This window comes from Malaclemys terrapin, chromosome 7 (assembly GCF_027887155.1).
Source record: "Malaclemys terrapin pileata isolate rMalTer1 chromosome 7, rMalTer1.hap1, whole genome shotgun sequence".
Taxonomy (NCBI): Eukaryota; Metazoa; Chordata; order Testudines; family Emydidae; genus Malaclemys; species Malaclemys terrapin.
In genome coordinates, this window is record NC_071511.1 from 53,519,362 (window position 1) to 53,542,527 (window position 23,166).

The window sequence follows — 23,166 nt, forward strand, 5'->3', positions numbered from 1 at the left end:
CTAACAGGCCTCTAGTTTCCCAGATCACTTCTTTCCTCTTTCTTAAAAGTAGGTTCTATATTAGCAATTCTGCAGTCATAGGGTATGACCCCCAAATTTATGGATTCATTAAAATTCCCCCTTTTCTACCCAACCTGGGGCTGATGGAGATTCCTGGTAGGAGGAACACATACACTTCCATGACTCATAATTCAAATGAGTTGATAGAAAAATCAAAGAGATTCACCACAAAGAATGGTGAGATTTAAAAAGCAAAAGCAAGCAGCTTGCCTGGTGGACCATGGTGACACAAATGGTTCAAGCAGCCTTAAAGTTCACTACATGGGAATTAATAAAAGCATTAAAGAAAATATATATATTTTGTCAGCCTTAGAGAAGGTTTTAATGGTGTTTGTCTTCTTTGTGGATTCTCTGATGATAAATAAGGGCTGAGCTCTGATGGAAGTTTTTCCCACACTAAGAACATCTCTAGGATCTCTCGCCTGTATGGATTCTCTGATGTGCAGTAAGGGCTGAGCTTTGACGGAAGTTTTTCCCGCACTCACAGCACTCATAGGGTCTCTCACCTGTGTGAATTCTCTGATGTCTAATAAGGGCTGAGAGCTGACGGAAGTTTTTCCCGCATTCACAGCATTCATAGGGTCGCTCTCCTGTGTGGATTCTCTGGTGTGTAATAAGGTGTGAGCGCCGAGAGAAGGTTTTCCTGCACTCACAACATTCATAGGGTCTCTCTCCTGTGTGGATTCTCTGATGTGTAACAAGGTCTGAGCGGTAACTGAAGCTTTTCCTGCACTCACAGCATTCATAGGGTCTTTCTCCTGTGTGGATTCTCTGATGTGTAATAAGCGATGAGCTTTGACTGAAGCTTTTCCCACACTCACAGCATTCATAGGGTCTCTCGCCTGTGTGGATGCTCTGATGTGTAATAAGAGTTGAGCTCCGACTGAAGCTTTTCCCACACTTATGGCATTCATAGGGTCTTTCTCCCGTGTGGATTCTCTGATGTGTGACAAGGGCTGAGCTCTGAGTGAAGCTTTTCCCACACTCACAGCATTCATAGGGTCTCTCTCCTGTGTGGACCCTCTCATGTCTAATAAGGGTTGAGCTGTCAGTGAAGCTTTTGCCACATTCACAGCATTCATAGGGCCTGTCTCCTGTGTGGATTCGCTGATGTATAATAAGGTGTGAGCTCAGAGTGAAGCTTTTCCCACACACACAGCATTTATAGGGCCTGGCTCCTGTGTGGATTCTCTCATGTTTAGTAAGGTGTGAGTGGCTACTGAAACTTTTCCCACACACAGCACATGTGTTGTTTCTGTCTCCCAGGGAGAGTCTCTTCTGGGCTCTGATTTCCTTGCGGTCTTTGTAAACTCTCCGATAACTAATGGAGTTACCCATTTCTCCCCCTGGCTGGGTTCCCTGCTGCCTCTCTGGTCTGTGCTGACTCTTACAGGCTTTTCCCTGCTCATGACTCCTGGACACAATCAACTGGGATCTTTGCACTAATGCCCCATGCAATTCCACTTGCTCAGCATCTTCTGGCTGAGGATTCGGCTCCTTGTTCTCATTCACCATCCCCTCACCTGCCAGGACAGAGAGAGAAACCTTAGAAACAGGGATGGAAAAGGGGAGCACAAACCAAAGTAAGTGCTGAGGAGAAAGGGGGGGAAAAAATCAGGCCCTGTACTTCCCCAAACTCTGCCTCATAAGGGAGAAAGGAGGGGATCAAATCTGCCTTTGCATCTCATCCAAACAGGGGAAGGGAGGTTAGGGAGGGAGCTTCTGCCAGGAGTCAGTCAGGACACCTAGGAAGCCATGAGTGATATCTGCCCTGAGGATACAGCACCTGATAGGGACAATTCTGAACTCGGAGAGCTCACAAGGTTTTTGTACATAATCCCAACTTCTTTTAGGCGCTGACACTTTTTGAGTTGATTTCATGATTCCTCACCTGTGCAGGCACTTTTTGGGATCTCTCTTTCTTCAGAGCCATGGAGATCTGAGACCCATGGCTCATCCCTTTGTTCCAGCTGGGAGATCACATCGAATTTGGAAACTGGAAACCCTGCTTGGGGGGAAGAAAACCAGGAAGATCAGCTTAAGTCATGGAGAAAAAAAGTTCTGTTATTTTAACAACAGCCCATTTAAAGCAATAAGATGTCAGGGTGAGTTCCACCAATTCTCAAAGGTGCAGGTGACTCTGTTTATGAGAGATTTAGCTAGCCCCATTTCTGCTGGGAACACACACAGCCAGATACTCATGGACAAGAGGGCTCCTAAAACACAGAGATGATAACTCCATGTCCGAGAAGGCGAAGACTCTAGTCACCCTGAAACTGCTTCTTGCTAACAGAGAGAGGCCCAAAGACAATGAAAGGTCATAGGGAAACTGGGACCAGTAAGAATGGGCTGGCAGGGTTCAACGTAGTATGGAATAGGATGGAGTGGGGGACGCCACCAAATGCAGCAGCTCAGGGTATATGAAAAGTCTCATGTGGAGAAGTCTGGGGAATTAGATGCTAAACTCAGGATGCTCATTCCTCTGGAAAAGGAGACTGTGAATAAAAGCATAAGACCACGTGACCTTGGGAAGGACTGACTAAACGACTCAAGGACCCTGAAAGGAAGAGAGATTGTGGCTGATGCAGATGGGGAGGAGGGGAGTGAGATTCTCTGATTTCTTAGAAGTTTCAGTGCAAACCTGTGACATCACCAAGAAAGTGCCCATTTGTGTCAGGGGAAGAACTTGTCCTGCTTGTGCTTTCACTCCTGTGTCAGGAAATAAGCAGAGACACTGGTGAACGTTTCACTGGCATTTTCTTATCTACTGAAGGCACCCGTCACGGGATGACGATGACACAGATATGGCAGCCTGGAACTGGTTGACACTGCGCACCACTCTTGGTGATAGCCACTGGTGCTAGCTATGCAGACAGGTGCTTCTGGAGCAGGGCCACATGCACAGATTGGTGGGATCACATCATCATGCAGACCCGCAAGGACCAGCAGTGGGTTCAGCACTTTTGCATGAAGAAAGCTACATTGCTGGAGCTTTGTGAGTAACTAGCCCTGACCCTCCAGCATCAGGTCACATGCATGAGGATGACCATGGGCCGGGCCACCCAGCCCTGGTGCTGTCCTATGAGTTCCTGGTCTGCAGGACATGGTACCATGGAGGGGATTCAGGACATGGTGCGGGTGGGAGCAGGAGCCTGAACTCTCCCAGCCATGACCTCAAGCAGCCTCTCTAACACGTCTTTCTGCTGCTTTCTATCTTCCTCCTTCAGGTGACGTTTCCACTCCAGAGATTGCACTGTAAGTCTCTCCTTGCATGCTGCACTTCTCCTCATGCTCGGCAGCCTGCTTTTTGCCTTTCCATGTGCCACGAATCCTTTCCCCTTCGGTATTGTTCCTCCTTGTTGGCCCTGTCCAGGATGTCCATCATAAGCTCATCAGACATGCTTTCTCTGTGACTGCGCCATGACACTTTGACATGGAGCCCTTGTTGCCAAGAAGGCTAACGGCATATTGGGCTGCATTAGTAGGAGCATTACCAGCAGATTGAGGGAAGACTTTCCCCTATATTCGGCATTGGTGAGGCCACATCTGGAGTATTGTGTCCAGTTTTGGGCCCCCCACTACAGAAAGGATGTGGAAAAATTGGAGAGAGTCCAGCGGAGGGCAACAAAAATGATTAGAGGGTTGGAGCACATGACTTATGAGGAGCAGCTGAGGGAACTGGGCTAATTTAGTCTGCAGAAGAGCAGAGTGAGGGGGGATTTGATAGCAGCCTTCAACTACCTGAAAGGGGGTTCCAAAGAGGATGGAGCTTGGTTGTTCTCAGTGGTGGCAAATGACAGAACAAGGAGCAATGGTCTCAAGTTGCAGTGGGGGAGGTTTAGGTTGGATATTAGGAAATACTATTTCGCTAGGAGGGTGATGAAGCTCTGGAATGTGTTACCTAGGGAGGTGGTGAAATCTCCATCCTTAGGAAATTTTTAAGGCCTGGCTTGACAAAGCCCTGGCTGGGATGATTTAGTTGGGATTGGTCCTGCTTTGAGCAGGGGATTGGACTAGATGACCTCCCGAGTTCTCTTCCAACCCTAATCTTCTGAGTCTATGATTCTATCCCAGGCTTCTACTGGACTGGGGTTCAGCTACAAAGGTGGACAGGCATGAGAAGAGACATCAAACAGTTCATTATTGTCTCAGAAAAGGTTCAGTGCATCTCCAGAAAAAAGCACCCGTGGAATGTCAAGGCTGAAAAAATGATACTTTGTAAAACTCAGATTCAGTATATTCTCAGACCTTCCAGTTCTCTACACCTGAGAAGACACAGAAAACAGCTGTTGGAATCTGGGAGAGGGATCCTGACCTGAAGAGTTTGGTCAGTAACACCGCTGGAAGCATGTGGTGAGAAACTTTGCTCCAATCTAATATAGTTTGATAAGTTAAAACACTTTCTAGTGCCTATCTTTATTTTTCTTGTAACCATTTCCTGCCCCCACTCCACCCCTTCCTGCCCCCTCCCCTGAGCCACCGTGCCCTCACTCCTCCTCCTCCCCCCCAGAGCCACCTGCATGTCATGAAACAGCTGATCGGGTGGGTGCGGGGAGGGAGGGGGAAGCACTGATCAGAGGTACTGCCGGTGGGTGGGAGGCACTGGGAGCTGATGAGGGGCTGCTGATGTATTACTGTGGCTCTTTGGCAATGTACATTGGTAAATTCTGGCTCCTTCTCAGGCTCAGGTTGGCCACCCCTGCTTTAAAGGGCTAATGGACTTAATATAATTGGACTTCCCAGGTTCAGGCTGGGCTATACAGGACATACATTTCTGGGGGGAAATCTGGGACTGGGAGTGTGATGGGGTCACCCTGCAGTACAACCATGGCTGATGAGAGCTGGGGTATGACTGGCAGGCTGCAGTTCCACAAACACATGCGTGACCAGCATGCTGGTGGCTGTTTGTGAGCAGTCCAGGTTGGAGGCTATAGCAGCAAGGCATTGCAAGGCACCCCAGGTTACAGGGCAGGGGTAACACAAACCCCAACTGGTCTGGATTGTACCCCAGTATGTCACAAGGAAGTTGGGGGGGTGGGTGGGAGTTGCTGTGGTTTACTTCCTAGACTTTCTTAGTCCTTTCAAGCATTCCACATTCTGGAGGACACCAAAATCCTGGAGGTTCCTGAATGGCAAAAGGACATTCTATTCCAAGGTACCGGTGACAAGCCAGCTGTGTCTGTCACAGAGGTTTTCAAGCTTATGGTGACTTAGCAACACATCTATGAGTGGAGTTGGCTGGTGTTCTATAGAGGAAGGCCCGGGAAATACACCCTTCCCCGAAATGTGACTACTTATCTGGAGTTCCTCCTATGGGAAAAGTTTGCAACCATCAGCACCTGGGATTGGGTCAAAATTCATGAGGGAATCAACAGGAGGCTGGGTTAGGTTAGTGTCCGCATGGATTACTGCCTTCCTATGGCTTATGATACACCCTGCTCTGAGTACATCTACCCCCCACCCCTTTCCCTGGAGTGTCTACAAACTCCCTGCCATATTTTGGAAAGTGAATACACTACATTTCCCCCTTGCCCAGTACAGTTTACAGATGGCTCTTTATGCTGTGGCATGGCCAATCTGTACAGTGTGGCATACTAAAAGGGAAGGCAATATAAGGATCTTACTTTTAACTCTCCAGCGCATCTTTGTAAGAATGTGCAAGTATATAGTAAAAAAATAATGTTAAATGCTTGTTAATCTGTTTGCTCTTCCAAGTCTTATTCTGAATTCCACATGGTGTTGGGGGGGGAGGGGGGAAGAGATGCCAAGGCACTGGCATGCATTCTGCCATAAGTAGATACCTGCTGTGATGTTATTGACATGAACTGTGACCATATAGATCATTGTTACAACCAAGGTCTTATAGTGGTACCAAATCTTGTACAAAGGAGGTCAAATAAGGTGTCTATGAGAAGGTTATGATTTGCTGGTTATGATTGTGGTATCTTTTTGTATTTAAAGTTATAAGTATTGGCTCTATACTGTCTGTATTTCAAACTTGTGCTATGCATCTGGGTGACAACCCAGACAATTTGGCATCAGCATTGCATAGCCTGCTTGATGGCCCATTAAGGACCATCAGCTATACAACTGACCCATTGAGAGAAGGCAGATTCACCTTATGACTCAGCAAGGCATGCCTATGGAGAGAATGCTAATGTTTTTCCATGCCATGTGCTGGGTAGCTTGTGTTTGGAACAAGGGAAGCACAAACCACTTGGCAAAAGGACTATAAAAGGCAGCTGCATTATCTCCATTTTGTCTTCAATCCTGCTTCTTACCTCTGGAGGACCTTTGCTACAAACTGAAGCTCTGAACAAAGGACTGAATGACCCATCCAAGCTATGGATGTACTCCAGACATTTGATTTGAACCTGCAGCTTATTCCATCACTGCTACAAGCCTGAACCAAAAACTTTGCCATTACTGTATGTAATTGATTCCATTTAACCAATTTTAGCTCTCATCTATATTTCTTTTCTTTTTATGAATAAACTTGTAGATTTTAGATTCTAAAGGATTGGCAACAGCATGATTTGTGGGTAAGATCTGACTTGTATAGTGACCTGGGTCTAGGACTTGGTCCTTTAGGATTGGAATAACCTTTTTTTTCTTTTACTGGGGTATTGGTTTTCATAACCATTCGGCCCCATAAGGAGTGGTGCTGGTGGCGATACAAGGAAACTGGAGTATCTGAGGGAACTGCTTGTATCACTTCTTGTTAGCCAGTGGGGTAAAACCAAAAATCCTCTCTGTTTGACTGGTTTGGTGTGCCTTAATAGTAAAGGAACTCCAGCCCTTGGGCTGTGACTGTCCTGCTCTAAGCAATTTGTCCTGAATTGAAACTCTCAGTTGTGTCCCGCCAGAGGCAGCTTCGTTACACCTGCAGCTTGTAATAAAAATTAAAATTGCATTTGGTCATAGTCCAGAAATCCCTCCCATTCATACATTAATAACAACCTACATAGAGCCAGAAACTTACCAAGCTCCAGGACGACTTTGGCCTTTTCTGTTTCTGCTGTGATTTCCACAGCAGACTACTCCTCTGAGTATGGACATGCTGCAGTTAGCTGCTCAGGGACTAGTCGGAGCACCAGAGACACTTTGCTAGCCTGATCTGGTGGCTGCTGGCTCCCCTCAGGAGCTCTATGAAATTGAGCATCAGAAGGTTGTCATCCCAGCTGACCAGACTATTGTGAACTTCTGGGGTCTCAGTGCTCAGAAAGCACCCAGCACCTGGTCAAAGTCATTGTAAATGAGACAGGAGGATGGGGAGTTCCCAGAGATGCAGTTCTCTGGCTTTCTGGTAGTTGCTCTTGAGCCTCTTACTCTGCTCCCTGCACTGGTCACTGGTCCATGTAATCCCCAGTGCTGCCAGGTTGTTTGCCATTTCTTGGTGCACATTGTTGTTTTTGATGCTTTTACTGAAGTCCAATGTCTTGCTCACTTCGCCCCAGAGATTCACCAGAATCTGACAGTAGTCCTGTGGCCATGCAGCAGCACGCTGGGCAAAGTGCTCGTCTTGTTGGTGACCACAGCAAAAGCTTTTGTCGCTGGCCAGAATAAAATGGCAGGGTTATAGGATGTGTAGTTGTACTTGAACCAGGGGCATGCTTCCATTTCCTGGGAGTTGATTGGCTAGTCTTGAGACAGAAAGGCCAAGGAACACTAGCCCATGGGATTGTGGGATAGCATTGCTGGATGCTCAGGATATGAGTTGGGGGACCTGGACTTGAATTGCTTCCACACTGCAAAATGATGGCATTTCTGGGACTTGGGCTCAGAATCACTGCCCTGGCCAGGTCCAAGGGCCCAGGTCCTGTGAGCTTACTGGCCTGGTTCAGATAGAACTGTGTGTAGAAGGAATGGAGGTTGGGCTCGAGTCTGAACCTGAGCTTACACTGCAGTGTACACATAGCCTCAGCCCTATTTCTGCACACCCCCTGTGACAGAGCTGGAGATGCTCTGTAGTACTGATGAATACTGAACCCTGGCCTGGCTATTGGGATATTGACTGTATTACTATGCTGGTTTAGGTTAATAGGGACACTGCAAGGAAAACAAGCAGGAAAGGAAGAAGAGTGGCTCAAGGTGAGATACCCCTTATTAATTGCTTAAGGGTTGATAAGAGACAATGCCTGAAATATTAGCTTGGAATATTCTACCTCCTGGCTCCAGCCAACTTATAGAACCAAGGCAGGGCCAAGGCCTGGAGCCAAGAAGATCAAAAGGACTGGAGCAGTTTAAAAAGGGACTTGCTCCCAAAAAGGGGACAGCTGGTTAGGTGATAAAGTGAAAGAGGCAGAAACAGGGACCTCGCTAGGGAGTCAGCAGAAGTTAGACCTGCCTAGGTGGCCATCAGGGGATGGTAAGCCTTTAGGACGGCAGGCATAGATTCATAGATTATAGGACTGGAAGGGACCTCGAGAGGTCATCGAGTCCAGTCCCCTGCCCGCATGGCAGAACCAAATACTGTCTAGACCATCCCTGATAGACATTTATCTAACCTACTCTTAAATATCTCCAGAGACGGAGATTCCACAACCTCCCTAGGCAATTTGTTCCAGTGTTTAACCACCCTGACAGTTAGGAATTTTTTCCTAATGTCCAACCTAGACCTCCCTTGCTGCAGTTTAAACCCATTGTTTCTGGTTCTATCCTTAGAGGCTAAGGTGAACAAGTTCTCTCCCTCCTCCTTATGACACCCTTTTAGATACCTGAAAACTGCTATCATGTCCCCTCTCAGTCTTCTCTTTTCCAAACTAAACAAACCCAGTTCTTTCAGCCTTCCTTCATAGGTCATGTTCTCAAGACCTTTAATCATTCTTGTTGCTCTTCTTTGGACCCTTTCCAATTTCTCCACATCTTTTTTAAAATGCGGCGCCCAGAACTGGACACAATACTCCAGCTGAGGCCTAACCAAAGCAGAGTAGAGCGGAAGAATGACTTCTCGTGTCTTGCTCACAACACACCTGTTAATGCATCCCAGAATCATGTTTGCTTTTTTTGCAACAGCATCACACTGTTGACTCATATTTAGCTTGTGGTCCACTATAACCCCTAGATCCCTTTCTGCCGTACTCCTTCCTAGACAGTCTTTTCCCATTCTGTATGTGTGAAATTGATTTTTCCTTCCTAAGTGGAGCACTTTGCATTTGTCTTTGTTAAACTTCATCCTGTTTAACACAGATCATTTCTCCAATTTGTCCAGATCATTTTGAATTATGACCCTGTCCTCCAAAGTAGTTGCAATCCCTCCCAGTTTGGTATCATCTGCAAACTTAATAAGCGTACTTTCTATGCCAATATCTAAGTCGTTGATGAAGTTATTGAACAGAGCCGGTCCCAAAACAGACCCCTGCGGTACCCCACTCGTTACACCTTTCCAGCAGGATTGGGAACCATTAATAACAACTCTCTGAGTACGGTTATCCAGCCAGTTATGCACCCACCTTATAGTAGCCCCATCTAATTTGTATTTGCCTAGTTTATCGATAAGAATATCATGCGAGACCGTATCAAATGCCTTACTAAAGTCTAGGTATACCACATCCACCGCTTCACCCTTATCCACAAGGCTCGTTATCCTATCAAAGAAAGCTATCAGATTGGTTTGACATGATTTGTTCTTCACAAATCCATGCTGGCTGTTCCCTATAACCTTACCACCTTCCAAGTGTTTGCAGATGATTTCCTTAATTACTTGCTCCATTATCTTCCCTGGCACAGAAGTTAAACTAACTGGTCTGTAGTTACCTGGGTTGTTTTTATTTCCCTTTTTATAGATGGGCACTATATTTGCCCTTTTCCAGTCTTCTGGAATCTCTCCCGTCTCCCATGACTTTCCAAAGATAATAGCTAGAGGCTCAGATACCTCCTCTATTAGCTCCTTGAGTATTCTAGGATGCAGCTCCTTGAGTATTCTATTCATGCATGAAGCCTATTTGTTATTTTAAAATCCTTTTCTCTTATACTTTTTTTCCTCCTGCAAAATCAAACCACAGCAGTGTTTAAGGTGGCTGTTTTGTCACTGTGCACCAGTGACCCTAGACTGCGGAACGTGTCACCACTCAGCCTGGCCTGCTGGGTAAACATGGCTGATACACAGGGTATTGCAGCGTAGGGCCCGATCTAGGAGCAAGAGAACAGCAGAATTCCACTCCAGAAGGAAAGGCGGAAGGCCTGACAGCTGAAGGGGAGCACTTAGAGAGACCAGGAAGGAGACAGCTAGACCTGTCACTCACTAGGACACTCACTCCCCTTCCTCTCACTGCCCTAAGCTCTCCCCCTACCCACCCCCAGTGTCACAACTGGGATGCAGGCAGTCTGAAAAGGACCTAGGGGTTACAGTGGATAAGAAGCTGGATATGAGTTAACAGTGTGCCCTTGTTGCCAAGAAGGCTAACGGCATTTTGGGCTGTATAAGTACGGGTATTGCCAGCAATCGAGGGACATGACCATTCCTCTCCATTCGACATTGATGAGGCCTCATCTGGAATACTGTGTCCAGTTTTGGGCCCCACACTACAAGAAGGATGTGATAAAATCGGAAAGAGTCCAGCGGAGGGCAACAAAAATGATTAGGGAGCTGGAGCACATGACTTATGAGGAGAGGCTGAGGGAACTGTGATTGTTTAGTCTGCAGAAGAGAAGAATGAGGGGGTATTTGATAGCTGCTTTCAACTACCTGAAAAGAGGTTCCAAAGAAGATGGATCTAGACTGTTGTCAGTGGTACCAGATGACAGAATAAGGAGTAATGATCTCAAGTTGCAGCGGAGGAGGTTTAGGTTGGATATTAGGAAAAAGTTTTTCACTAGAAGAGTGGTGAAGCACTGGAATGGGTTACCTAGGGAGGTGGTGGAATCTCCTTCCTTAGAGATTTTTAAAGTCAGGCTTGACAAAGTCCTGGCTGGGATGATTTAGTTGGGGATTGGTCCTGCTTTGAGCAGGCGGTTGGACTAGATGACCTCCTGAGGTCCCTTCCAACCCTGATACTCTATGATTCTATGACCTAGTGGTCAGACCAGGAATCGGGCATCAGACCGGGTCAGATATCAGGAGGTCAGATGCTGAGACAGGCCAGAGGGCAAAACCAGGAGTCAACTGCCAGGAGGCAGCAGGGTCAGTTACCAAGTGATCAGAGTCAGACAGTTGGAGCAGGTATCACAGGGGAAGCAGCCCTCAACAGGGGAAACCCAGCTGCAGGGACAATTTCTTGTGTCCGTGCTTGGGTTAAGTAGAAGATGGGGACTAATCAGGACCCCCAATGTTCTTCCAATCAGCTGGAGTCCTCTGTCAGGGTTCAGCTTCTAGTCTGACAACTGCTAGCAGGTCCCTGGGTGGCAGGTGGAACTTACTAGCTGCTAAGAGCCCAGTGGACCAGCATACAAGATCTGTTGTCCCGGACACCTGGGGACAGGAGCACCCGCTTCTTGTGTTCTCTCCTCCCTTCCTATCGCTCACAGCCCTCTTTGGTACCTGTTCCCCCAAGTCTCCTGCTCCCCAACCCCTTCCCATCCCAATATCCGTTCTAAATGTTCCTTGCTCCTGCCAAAAAGTGTCCCCTCCCGCCCACTGCAAGCACCCCCCTTTCCTGGAGCACCTGGCATCCACCCTCCCTTTACTCACATCCTCAACCTTCCCAGCTTCTTGAGCTCCTGATCCAACTCCCTCCCACTGCTCCTAGCCCTCCATGGCACCGAATTTCCTACAGGAGCTGATCCAGGGCATCCCCCCGCTGGTCCCAGTCCCAACTCACAAGAGCTCTTTATCCCAAACCTTCCTCTCTCCAGCCTGCCATCAGCTGGACCCTGAAGGAGAATTGTGAGGTAGCTTTCTGGAGGTGTATGGAAAGCTCCTCCCAGCACGAAGCAGATAGTTTGAACATTTAACAAGTGAGTGATGGAGGCTGGCATCCCTGGCGGGTCACAGGTGGGAGCTGGCATCTCATTGCTGAATCAAAAATTATATGTCAGATGCAGCCAAGCTGCGAAAGGACTTACCACTGAAGATAAGCAGCTTATGTTTGAGGGGACAGAGATGGGGGAACCAATGGAGGGATTCAGAGAGAGGGATGTCATTGATTTGCAGAGCATTAGATGCCACAGCCTTTCTACGGTCTCTTTTGGGACTGCTCCCTTTAATGTGCTAGACCCTAAGCTTAGTTCTTGGAGAGTAAGCCCCACAGCTCCACTTCTCTGAGTGTGGGCCTGGTGGCAGCACCCCCTTTTCTCACCAGGGCTCTCCAGTGAGTCCAAGAGAGTCCCCTCTCTTTAAGGGGTGATGCAAACAGTAGGTATCTGCAGCAATGCAAGAGAGGCTCTTCACAACAAGCCAGTGTTTATTCGAGAATGCAGTATTGAAGGGCCCCCTCAGGTTAGTCTGAGTCCTAGGTATGTGCAAGAAAATGTTATAAGAGCAAGCTGATTTTGGAAAAAGCTGCTTTGGAGGAGTCTCTGTCTCAAGACCCCTTTGTCAAATAACCCCATCCTTGGGCCACTACCCCTGCTGAGCACCCCCATGAACAGCAGCATATTTCAAGCCAATCCAAATAAGCATGTGGATTTTAGGGCAGTCAGAATGGTCAGCCTTTAAACAGAAAGCAATGCTGAAATTTAACTATAGCAGAGATGGTGCTTCTCTGTAAAGACTTCCTGAGTTAGCATTAATAGTTGTAGCGTTTGGAATTTCAGATCACCATGAGCCGAACAGACAAGTCAAAGAGACTGAAATGCACAGGCAGGAAGACCAAGCCTCTGTTCAGAGCCAGAGAGTTTCCAGCAATCTGCTCTCACAGAACTGTCTCAAGGGACATGCTGTGGCCATTGATGCTGAGCTACATCCTTGTGTTTGAGTCCTACGTCTGACAGCTTCTAGACAGTGTGTGTTGGCAGGAGTTCCTTGTGGAAGTTTTGCTCTGATACCAACATTTCTCAATTGAGAGCAATATTTTCAAGTGTTCTATAATCCACAGGCAGGCTTTGACCTGGCCTGCCCTTAAAAGCTTCACCAGCATAGCTATGTCAGTGAGGGGTGTGAAAAATCACATCCCTATCCCACATAGCTCTGGCAGCAAGAGCTCTGGTGTAGACACAGTTATAGTGGCAACAAAGTCCATTTAAAAAAAAAATCAAAGACTTTAAATGTCCATAAATTTCCTTTATGCAGCGTTTAACATTGCCCAGTGCTGCCTCATGCCCTGATGGTGGCTAAACCTTTGAAAACTAGGAAACAGAGTTAAAGTACACACCACCCTTACAATGCATCCTTAACTCTGCCTTCACCCCCTAGCCCTGGAGCTGGCAATAGCCATTAAGAATAGCTCAGTAAAGGTGTAAAGGTTTACAAACTACCAGGGCATGTGAAGAATTCTCCATCTCTTGAAATCACGATACGATGCCTTTCCAGAGGATGATTTAGTCAACACAAGGTATTCAGCTCAATAAACTGATAAGTGGATGTAATTCTATGGCCTGTATTATGTTACAGGTCGGACTAGATGACCTTTGTCCCTTTTGACCATAAAATCTCAGTCTATAACAGATATGAGAAAAGACTGGTGTTGTGTTCCACAGACTGCAATGCCAGCATTGATCTGTATGCACCTCAGCTATGTGCACTGCGCTAGCTGTAATTGAATAGTGCAGGGATTAATTGGAGCAGATTGGCAGAGATGTAACTGTGATATGAAGAGAGGTGCAAATGAACCTTGAGGGACCAAGTCCTCATTTCAGTGCTGAGTGTTATTGACCCAACCTTCAAAGGTGCACAAAGTTGTGTTCTCACCATGGGGATTGTCAGCAGTCTGGTGACATACATGCTAATGGTCTCCAGGGCTCAGTGAGAGGAAAGTGAAGGCAATGACTCAGAAGGAATCCCCATGGGGAGAGAAAAGGGGTGGTAATGTTTTGCTAGTCTGAGATGCTTTGTGTGCAATAGGCTCAGTGTTTAACTGTAGCCGGGGTAGGTAGCTTCTGTCTGCTACAATGGAAATGAACCCAAGTTTTCCCTTAGCAAAGAGAAGATGTTAGACTTTGTGCTATCATGTTGTGTGCTCTGTTCCCAAAGTGTTCTGTAGCAGGGAGGGCAGAGTGTTAGCATGTGTGTCACTGGCATGTCAGGCCATTGCTGAAACAGGGCAGAGCTAAGGTTGCATTGTGGGAGTGACATGAACTTTAACTCTTCATTTCCCCTTCTAATAGCCCTGGGGACAGGAATCCTTACCCAGCGAGGTCACATTCTCATAGTTTTCTTGCATGACGTCTCTGTAGAGGGCTCTCTGAGCAGGGTCCAGCAAAGCCCACTCCTCCTTGGTGAAATACACAGCCACCTCCTTGAAGGTCACCGGCCCCTGAAAGAGCAAGAGCCACCCACTCAGTACCTGCTGCCCCAGAGACAGCCCCCTAGTCGTGGGGGAGCAGGGCCAGGAAAATGGAAGCTCTGGGAGGCACAGTCCCCACAGTCCCACCCCCACCCTGCTCAGAGAAGCCAGGAGGCATCAGAGTGAGGAGGGAAAGAGAGAGCCCCTCGTCCTTCCCAGCAGACAGAGGGGGCAGGGTCTTCACATTCATCACACACCTATTAGCCAGAGGCTGACACAGCCGATGGAGCCCCTGGCAGGGTCAAGGTTCAGTCCCAGGGTAGGAATCCCAACACCCTCCCTATTGCCAGCAGCAGTATGTGAGGGGACGAGTAATCTCCCCTAAGACACAGTGGTGGGTACCCCCTTCGTATCTCATCGCAGACTCTGGCTGGCAGCTCCAGCACTGGGAGCTTGATAAGTTTTCCCAGCCCTGTCCAGGGGGGTTGTTTCCTGTTCTTCAGATCATGGATTTTCTATCCCAACGCCCATGAGTCTGTTCTTGGAATCTAGACCCAGGTTAAACTAGTTCCAGCAGTTCTGTCACACTCTGTCCTCCCCCCATCTCCTATGTTTCCTCCCCCCTCCCACCTCCAGAGCAAACTGCCCAGACGCTCCCACCTCCTGTGTATTTACTGCCCCTCTCCCGGAACTCCTCAACAATCCCTACCTGAACTGGCTCCACTGCAGCCATTCCCCTTCCCTGTCCCATGGGAGGCTGAGCCAAGCCGGTGTGAAACAGGGACGCTCCTCTGCAGCCTGTCAGGGCGAGAAGGGCAACTTGGGAGATTTCCAAACAGACTTTGCTTAATTCCACATCACAAGCCCCCCGCCCAGCTTTTTCCCTGCAGACAGATGTTCCAGATTCTGCCATGCTGGGAACAAACTTTAACCCAGCACATCCACAGGCCCTCCACCAGGACTGAACCCACCACCGAGACATGTTTAAACCCTTCCAGTGTGACACCATCTCTGAACCTACGGCTAGAAAAGAACTGAACCAAAGGAGGCACTTTGGGGGATTCCCCTGCCATAGCCGCAGGGGAACCAGTAGAGGCAGGGACTGGCTGCTCCTCACCTTGCCCACAGGACTGTGACTCTGCAATACACGTGTCAGGGCAGGTGAGAGATCTGGGCCACTCCCTCCCCACTTATTTCTCCCCCTGACCCTGTCAGGCTCTCTCTCCTCTATCCCCTGCCCCCCTCCCTCTGACTGGGACAGCCCCATTCTTGGGGTTTTCCCTCGCCCATGGCTGGATCCGCTCCTGCAATTGCTCCCAAGAGGGGCTGTTTGTGTAGAGTCAATGTTACCCCTGACCCCGAGGTCACTCACCCGCAGTCTTCGGCTCAGGGCTGGGGTGGGCAGAGCCCTGGGCTGCCTCAGGGGGCTGGTTTCCGCTGGAGAAAGCCCCCCTTGGAAGTTGCAGTGCAGGTCTCCCCCAGCACAGGAGAAGTAGCAGCTGCTTAGCCCGGCTCTCTGACCCCAATACAAGCAGCAGCCAGCTCAGCTCTTTGTTCTCCTCGATTGCTGCCTCCTTCCTCCCAGCAGCACCCTCCGCTCCAACCTGCTCTGCTGCTCCAGCCACTTCCTGTGTCCTTCAACACCAGCCCGGGCTGCAGAGCTGCTGAGCCGCGGGCTTGCTCCTGCTGGAACCCGCCCCGTCTCCGCGCGTCCCAGCAGGAGCCGGTCTAGCTCGCGGGAAGTGACTGGCTCTCCCGGCCAGAGGGGGAAGCGGATATACAGGGAAAGCGGAGAGAGACTGAGAGGACCAGATGGAGAAATAAACGGGAAGGGAGGTTCCCAGCTCTTTTACTGCATCACCCTGGGCTGAGCGTCACAGACCCCCCTGTCGCCCCAGGGATCTCACAGGGGGGTCTGCTTCATGCCAGGCACCGGCCTCCCTGCTGCCGCCCCTCCCCACCCCTGCTTTGTCACCCCTCCATGCGGGCAGGTGTGCAAATTAACGTCTCTGCTTCCAGGGACAGGACCTGTGTCACTTTACTGCGTGGGGAGGCACTAGGGAAACTCACACACTCACGGGCACTGTTCAGATAATAACTAAAGAGCTGTTCAAGAGATTAAAAAAATGAATCGCGATTAATCACTCTGTTAAACAATTACATATTTTTGGATGTTTTCTACATTTTCAAATACATTGATTTCAATTACAACACAGAATACAAAGTGTACAGTGCTCACTTTATTTTTTATTACCAATATTTGCACTGTAAAAAAACAAAAGAAATAATAATAATATTTTTCAATTCACCTCATACAAATAATGTAGTGCAATTTCTTTATTGTGAAAATTGAACTTACAAATGTAGGCCTTGGCTACACTGGTGCTGTACAGCGCTGCAACTTGCTGCGCTCAGGGGTGTGAAAACGCCCCTCCCCCCCAAGCGCAGCGAGTGCAGCTCTGTAAAGCGCCAGTGTAATCAGCGCCTGCAGCGCTGCACGCTCGCTCGCAGCACTGCAAGCTACTCCCCTCGGCAGCTCTGTGAATTGCCAAGTGTAGCCAAGGCCTTAGAGTTATGTACAAAAAAACCTGCACTCAAAAATAAAACAAAGTTCACTCAGATCTACTTCTTGCTCAGCTAATCGCTCATACAAACAAGTTTGTTTACATTTACAGAAGATAATGCTGCCTGCTTCTTGTTTACAATGTCACCTGAAAATGAGAATAGGCATTTGTAGCTGGTGTTGCAAGATACTTAAGAGCCAGATGCGCTAAAGAGTCATATGTCCCTTCATGCTTCAACCACCATTCCAGAGGACATGCTTTCATGCTGATGATGGGTTCTGCTCGATAACAATCCAAAGCAGTGCGGAATGACCCATGTTCATTTTCATCATCTGAGACAGATGCCACCAAGAAGATTGATTTTCTTTTTTGGTGGTTCAGGTTCTGTAGTTTCCAGATTGGACTGTTGCTCTTTTAAGACATCTGAAAGCATGCTCCACACTTCGTCCCTCTCAGATTTTGGAAGGCACTTCAGATTCTTAAACCTTGGTGTAGCGGGGCCGTATTGGCGAACCGGGAAGTGGGCGGGCTCAGCTGCCCACTACTAAAGGCCCTTCCCCCAGCCTAGCGGGAGGGACCACTGGACCCAGTACCAAATGATTACGTGGGACAACTAATAAAAAACAGGGAACGAGGTGACGGTCAAAGGTTCAAAATCAGGGAACCAGATGGGGACACCGAGCAGAGAACCCCGGACAGCGCCCACTGCTCCTCGAAGGTGGCAAGGGAGCTAGCGGACGCTGCCCAGTGAAACTCCGCACGGAGACGTGAGACCAAAGAGGTATGAAAGTAGGCCCCACAGTCGCAAAGCACCCCCTCGTCCAACATCTTCTCCCTGGTATTATAGATGGTGAGTTTGGCCAGGGCCAGGAAGAGGTTGACGAGGAGGTCTCGCGACTTAGTGGGGCCACGGATAGGGTGTGCATAAATAAACAAGTGCGGGGAAAAGTGTAGCCAGAACCTCAACAAGAGGTTCTGGAGAAGCCGGAAAAGGGGCTGCAGCCTGGCGCACTCAAGGTAAGCGTGTGCCAGGGTCTCCCTAATGCCACAAAATGGGCAGGCCTCAGGAATAGGGGTGAACCGCGCCAAGTACACGCCCGTGCTCACGGCCCCATGAAGGAGCCGCCAACCAATTCCCCGGCGGGCCTTGGAACTAAGGTGGAATAAAGGCTGGCCCACCGGGGCTCCTCACCCTCCACAGGTAGCAGATAGTCCCTCCACTTGGTGTCGGGACGGGACACGAGGGTGAGGTGATGCAACGTGTGAAGCACGAGCGTGTACAGGTAGTCCCTAGGCGCGGTTCGAAACCGGACCGGCTGAAGGGCGCGCAGCCTGCTCGGATTATGGGAGCGGAGGAGCCGGGGGGGCTCACGGAACAGGGGCCCGATAAAAAGGTCCGGAGGGCCCGGGGTGAGGGGTGGGCGGGGAGCGCCCTCCCGCAGGGCCCGCCACAGGAAGTTGAGAGCAGGAGGTGACAATGCAGCACCCACCTCCTGGAGTACACGCAGAGGGGTCGCGAGGGTGGAGAGCCCCATGCGCCGACCAAGCGCGCGGGGATCCCCCCAGTCCCCTCTGGTGTAGTCCAGGAGGTCTCCGACCCTGGTGGTTTCCGCCAGGACCAACCTCCGGCCCACCGAGGGTGACTCCGCCACCTGCACACGGAGATCGGGATTGTGCAGCAGGGGCTCCGTGAGGAGATCCGCGCCCTCGGTGGCCACAATGGACCTGGTCGCCGAGAAAAGCTTCCAGGTCCGGAGAAGGTCCTGGTAGAAGACCGGCAGCTCCGAAAGGTCTCGCGGAAGACCTCTCGGATGAAGAAAAAGGAGCTGCCGGTCGTATCGGAGCCCTTGGAGGCGGTGGAGGAAGGCGTGCGCTAACGTGCTCCATGCCGGACTACCTTCACCATAAAGGAGCCTCTGCAGGGCCTGGAGGCGGAAGACGTGGACCTGGCTACGAAGGCAGACCAGGCCCTGTCCCCCCTCCTCCAGGGGAAGACTCAAAACCCCTGCAGAGACCCAGTGCAGCCCAGGGCTATCCTCTGGAGCCTGGCCAGGAGTCCCGGGGTCGGGCTCAGGGTGTTGAGCCGGTGCCAGAACATGGACAGGACGAGCTGGTTCAGCACCAGCGCCCTCCCCCGCAGGGAGAGACACCGGAGCAGGCCCGTCCATCTCCGCAACCGTTCACGCACCCTGGCCTCCAAATCCAGCCAGTTCTCCGGCGGAGAGGGATGCGTGGCGGAAAGATAAACGCCCAGATAGAGCAGCGGACCCGCGCTCCACCGAATGGCTTGAAGCGCGGGTGGGAGGGAGCCCGTTTGCCAACCGTCCCCGACCACCAGGCCAGAGCTCTTGGCCCAGTTGACCCGGGCGGAGGAGGCGGCCGAATAAACGGCCTGGCAGGCCTCCACTCGCACCAGATCCTCTGGGTCCTGGACCACGAGGAGCACGTCGTCGGCGTACGCCGACAGGACCAGCCGCAGCTCCGGCTCCCGGAGCACCAACCCCGCTAACCTCCGGCAGAGGAGGCAGAGGAAGGGCTCGATCGCCAGAGCGTACAGCTGGCCCGAGAGGGGGCACCCCTGCCGTACTCCCCGCCCAAAGCTGACCGACTCGGTCAGGGTCCAGTTGAGCCTGACCAGACACTCCGCCTCAGCGTACAGCACCTGGAGAAAGCCCACAAACTGGGGCCCGAAGCCGAACGCCCGCAGAGTGCCCAGGAGGTACCCGTGGTCCATCCTGTCGAACGCCTTCTCCTGGTCCAGAGACAGGAGGGCGAACGACAGACCATCCCTACGTCCCAGCTCCAATAGGTCCCGGACCAAGTACAGGTTGTTAAAGATGCTCCGGCCCGGGACGGCGCAGGTCTGGTCGGGGTGGACCACGTCCGCCAGCACGGACCCCAGCCGCAGCGAGATGGCCTTCGCTACGACCTTATAGTCCGTGCTGAGGAGCGAGATGGGACGCCAGTTTCGTAAATTGCGGAGGTCCCCCTTCTTCGGCAACAGGGCGAGCACTGCTCGCCTGCACGAGAGAGGGAGGACCCCGCTCTGCAAGGACTCGGCCCAGACGGTGACGAGGTCTGGGCCGAGGACGTCCCAGAACACGCGGTAAAACTCCACGGTCAGCCCGTCCATGCCTGGAGATTTGTTAGTGGGCATGAGCCGGAGGGCCGCCGAGAACTCAGCCAGAGAAAGAGGCAGCTCCAGCCGGTCTCGGCCGCCCGCGCTGACCGTCGGGAGCTCGGTCCAGAGCACCCTGCAGGCCTCGGCGTCGGTCGGATCTGGGGAGAAAAGAGTGGCGTAAAAGGCCCTGGCCCTGCCACACATCTCCTCTGGATCCGTGAGGGGGGCGCCGTCCTCCGCCAGGAGGCAGGTGACATGCTGTTTGGCCCCCCTCCGTTTCTCCAGGGCGTAGAAGAAGCGGGAGCCACGATCCATCTCCCGAAGGAGACGGATGCGGGATCGAACAAACGCGCCCCGGGCCCGGTGGTCTTCCAGGGCCCGGAGCTCCTCCCGCTTCTCCCGGTACGCCGCGCGGAGGGGTGGATCCTCGGGGCCGGAGGCCAGACGCCTCTCCAGCTCCAAAACCTCCCGCTCCAACTGCCCTAACAACGCATCCCGCCGCCGGCTGGCGCCCCGGGTGTAGTTCCGGCAGAAGAGCCGCGCGCGGACCTTCCCCACATCCCACCACCGCCGCGCCGAGGGAAAGGCGCGCCGCTGCCCCCGCCAGGCCAGCCAGAACTCCCGGAAGGATGCCACGAAGTCCACGTCCTCCAGAAAACTATTATTAAAATGCCAATAGGCCGGCCCCGGCCGCTCGGAACTGAGAGAGGCCGTCACGGTCACCAGGTGGTGATCTGAGAACGGGGCCGGCCGGACGCTGGAGGCATGGGCCCGCGCCAGATGAAAACGGGACAGATAAATGCGGTCCAACCGGGAGTGGCGCGACCGGTCGTCCGCCACTCGGACATAGGTGAAGGTGGTGTCGTCGTCCGGGTGGTGTTCGCGCCAGACGTCCACCAGGGAGTGATGGTCTACGATCTCCCTGAGGACGCCCGCGGCTGCCTGGGAAGACTCAGGCCCGGAGCGGTCCCGGTCCTCGAGGGTGGTGTTAAAGTCCCCGCCCAGGACCAGGCACTCGCGAGAATCCAGAGTGCCGAGGAAGGCCGCCGCCCGCTGATAGAAAGGCACGCGTTCCGAGCCCGTGGTCGGGGCATAGACGTTGACCAAGTTCAGAACCAGCCCCTCCACACGGGCCCGGACGTGCAGCAGGCGGCCTGGCACGACCTCGGCGACCCCCAGCACCTCAGGCCGCAGCCCCGGGCAGAACAGGGTGGCCACTCCAGCCGAATGGGCGCTGAGGTGGCTAAAATAAACCCCGTCTCCCCACTCCAGCCGCCAGCTAGCCTCGACGGCCGGAGCCGTGTGGGTCTCCTGCAGGAAAATCACAGAGTACCCCCCCTCCCGAAGGAAGGAGAGCACCTGGCTCCTGCGGAAACCCACCCTACAGCCCCGGGCGTTCAACGACGCAAAGGTGGTAGCTGTCATACGGAGGGCTGGGGCAGATCCTCACAGGCGGAGGGATCATCGGCCCCCAGCGGGCCCCGCAAGATCCCGGTTTCGACTCCGAAGGTCAAAAGGGAGTCGCGGAATCTGCGGGCCCGCCGATAGGCCGCGATGTCCCGCCGACCGGACCCCTGCCCCTCCCCCAAAAGCACCTTCACGGCCCGGAGGACGAGATGGAAGTCCCCCCAGCGCTGAAGGGCGAGCTGCACCTTACCCGTGGAACCATGGGAATCCGAGAGAAAGAGGCGCAACTCATCCCGCAGCGCGGAGGGGGAGGCAGCGGCCAAGCTGCCGCCGTCCTCCGGCGGGGCCCCCGAAGGGTCCCCGCGGCCCACGGTGACAGATAAACAAGGGGCCGAGCCCCGGCGCTGTTGCGCCGGGCAGCCCGCCCCCATCCCCGGCAAAGAAGAGGGCGGCTGAGGGAACAACACAGCCCCCACAGTGGCAGGAAGGGGAGACACGAAAACCACCCCCTGAGGGTTGTCTGCAGGCAACGGAAATGCGACAACCCCAGGGGCGGCAGTAAACCCAGAGGTGGCAGAAAGAGACACCTCGGGGACAGAATCTGGGGCAAGGGTGGGAGTAGGGGCGGGGCTCGAGGCGGGAACAGGGACTTGGGCAGGAGAGGGGACAGGATCAGGGACGGGAACGGGAACGGGCTCCCCACCCCCCGCTGCCAAGCTGCTAGACCGTGGCTCCCCTCGGCCAGGGTCTGCATCCGAGGGGACGGGGGCAGCAGGGACAGGGGAAGCCGCAGGGGCAGGGACGGCAGAAGGGGCAGGATCGGGGGCAGGAACCGGCCGCTCAGCAACAGCCGTCGCCCCAAGGGGCTCGGCGGCCGTGCACGAGATGGGAGTCGCGGCCGGGCTGGCAGGTAGGGCTAAGGGTTCCCCCAGGACTAAATCGGGGGCAGCAGAGTGGGGAACCGGGAGCAGGAGGGGGGGGTGGGACCAAGCCAGCACCCGGATCGGGACCCGCTGGCGAAGGGTCGTCCTCCCCCTGGGTAACCGGGGTCAGACCCAGGGCCTCGATCTCATCGAAGATGGAGGCGAAAGCAGTCCCCTCGGCCCCGGCAACCTCCCCGCCAGTCACGGAGACAAAGGCCGCCCCGGCATCGGCGGCGGCGGCGGGGGGTACAGACGGAGCAAGGGCCGGGAGAACCGCTACGGAAGCCTCCTCAGATGTGGGCCCAACAAAAGGGACAGAAGTTTCCCCAGCCGCTGCCATGGCATCCATGGTCTCCATGGCCGGCACCTCCTGCTGGGCACCGTCCAGGGGCGCGGAAACAGAACTAACAACGTCGGCCCCCCGCGGCATCTTTCGGGGGGCCTGCTCTCCCTCCTCATCAGAGGGGAGGGAGAGAGCCCGCGACCTGCGGGCGCCGCGCTTCCCCCGGACGGTCACCCAGCCCCCCGAGGTGGAAGAGGAGGTGGAGGGCCGGTCAGCAGGGGCGGGGCCAGAGGGCAGGGGCGATGGCTTCGGGGCTCGGGGCGGCAGGGGCGGAGGGACAGCAGGGGGGAGGGAAACCTCCCCCTGGGGCAGGCCCATCCCCGCGGCCGGCGGAAGCCGCCCCGCCCCCTCCTCCACATGCCCCGCCGATCCAGGGTCGGCGACGGCAAGGCCCGCCCGCCCGGCCGTCTCCACGGCCAGAGCGGGA

The 23,166-nt window shown here is 52.7% G+C and overlaps 1 protein-coding gene across 1 annotated transcript; it reads right to left on the reverse strand.

Moving 5' to 3' along the window:
- Positions 1–389: 389 nt before the first annotated feature.
- On the reverse strand, positions 390–16,033 carry LOC128840102 (zinc finger protein 135-like). The gene is made up of 5 exons (XM_054033627.1): positions 15,754–16,033; positions 15,091–15,179; positions 14,285–14,411; positions 1,952–2,068; positions 390–1,583 (listed from the first exon to the last, which is right to left on the reverse strand). Exons 2-5 carry the CDS (start codon positions 15,130–15,132, stop codon positions 469–471), a joined length of 1,401 nt encoding a protein of 466 aa, XP_053889602.1. The 5' UTR covers positions 15,133–15,179; positions 15,754–16,033; the 3' UTR covers positions 390–468.
- Positions 16,034–23,166: the final 7,133 nt, after the last annotated feature.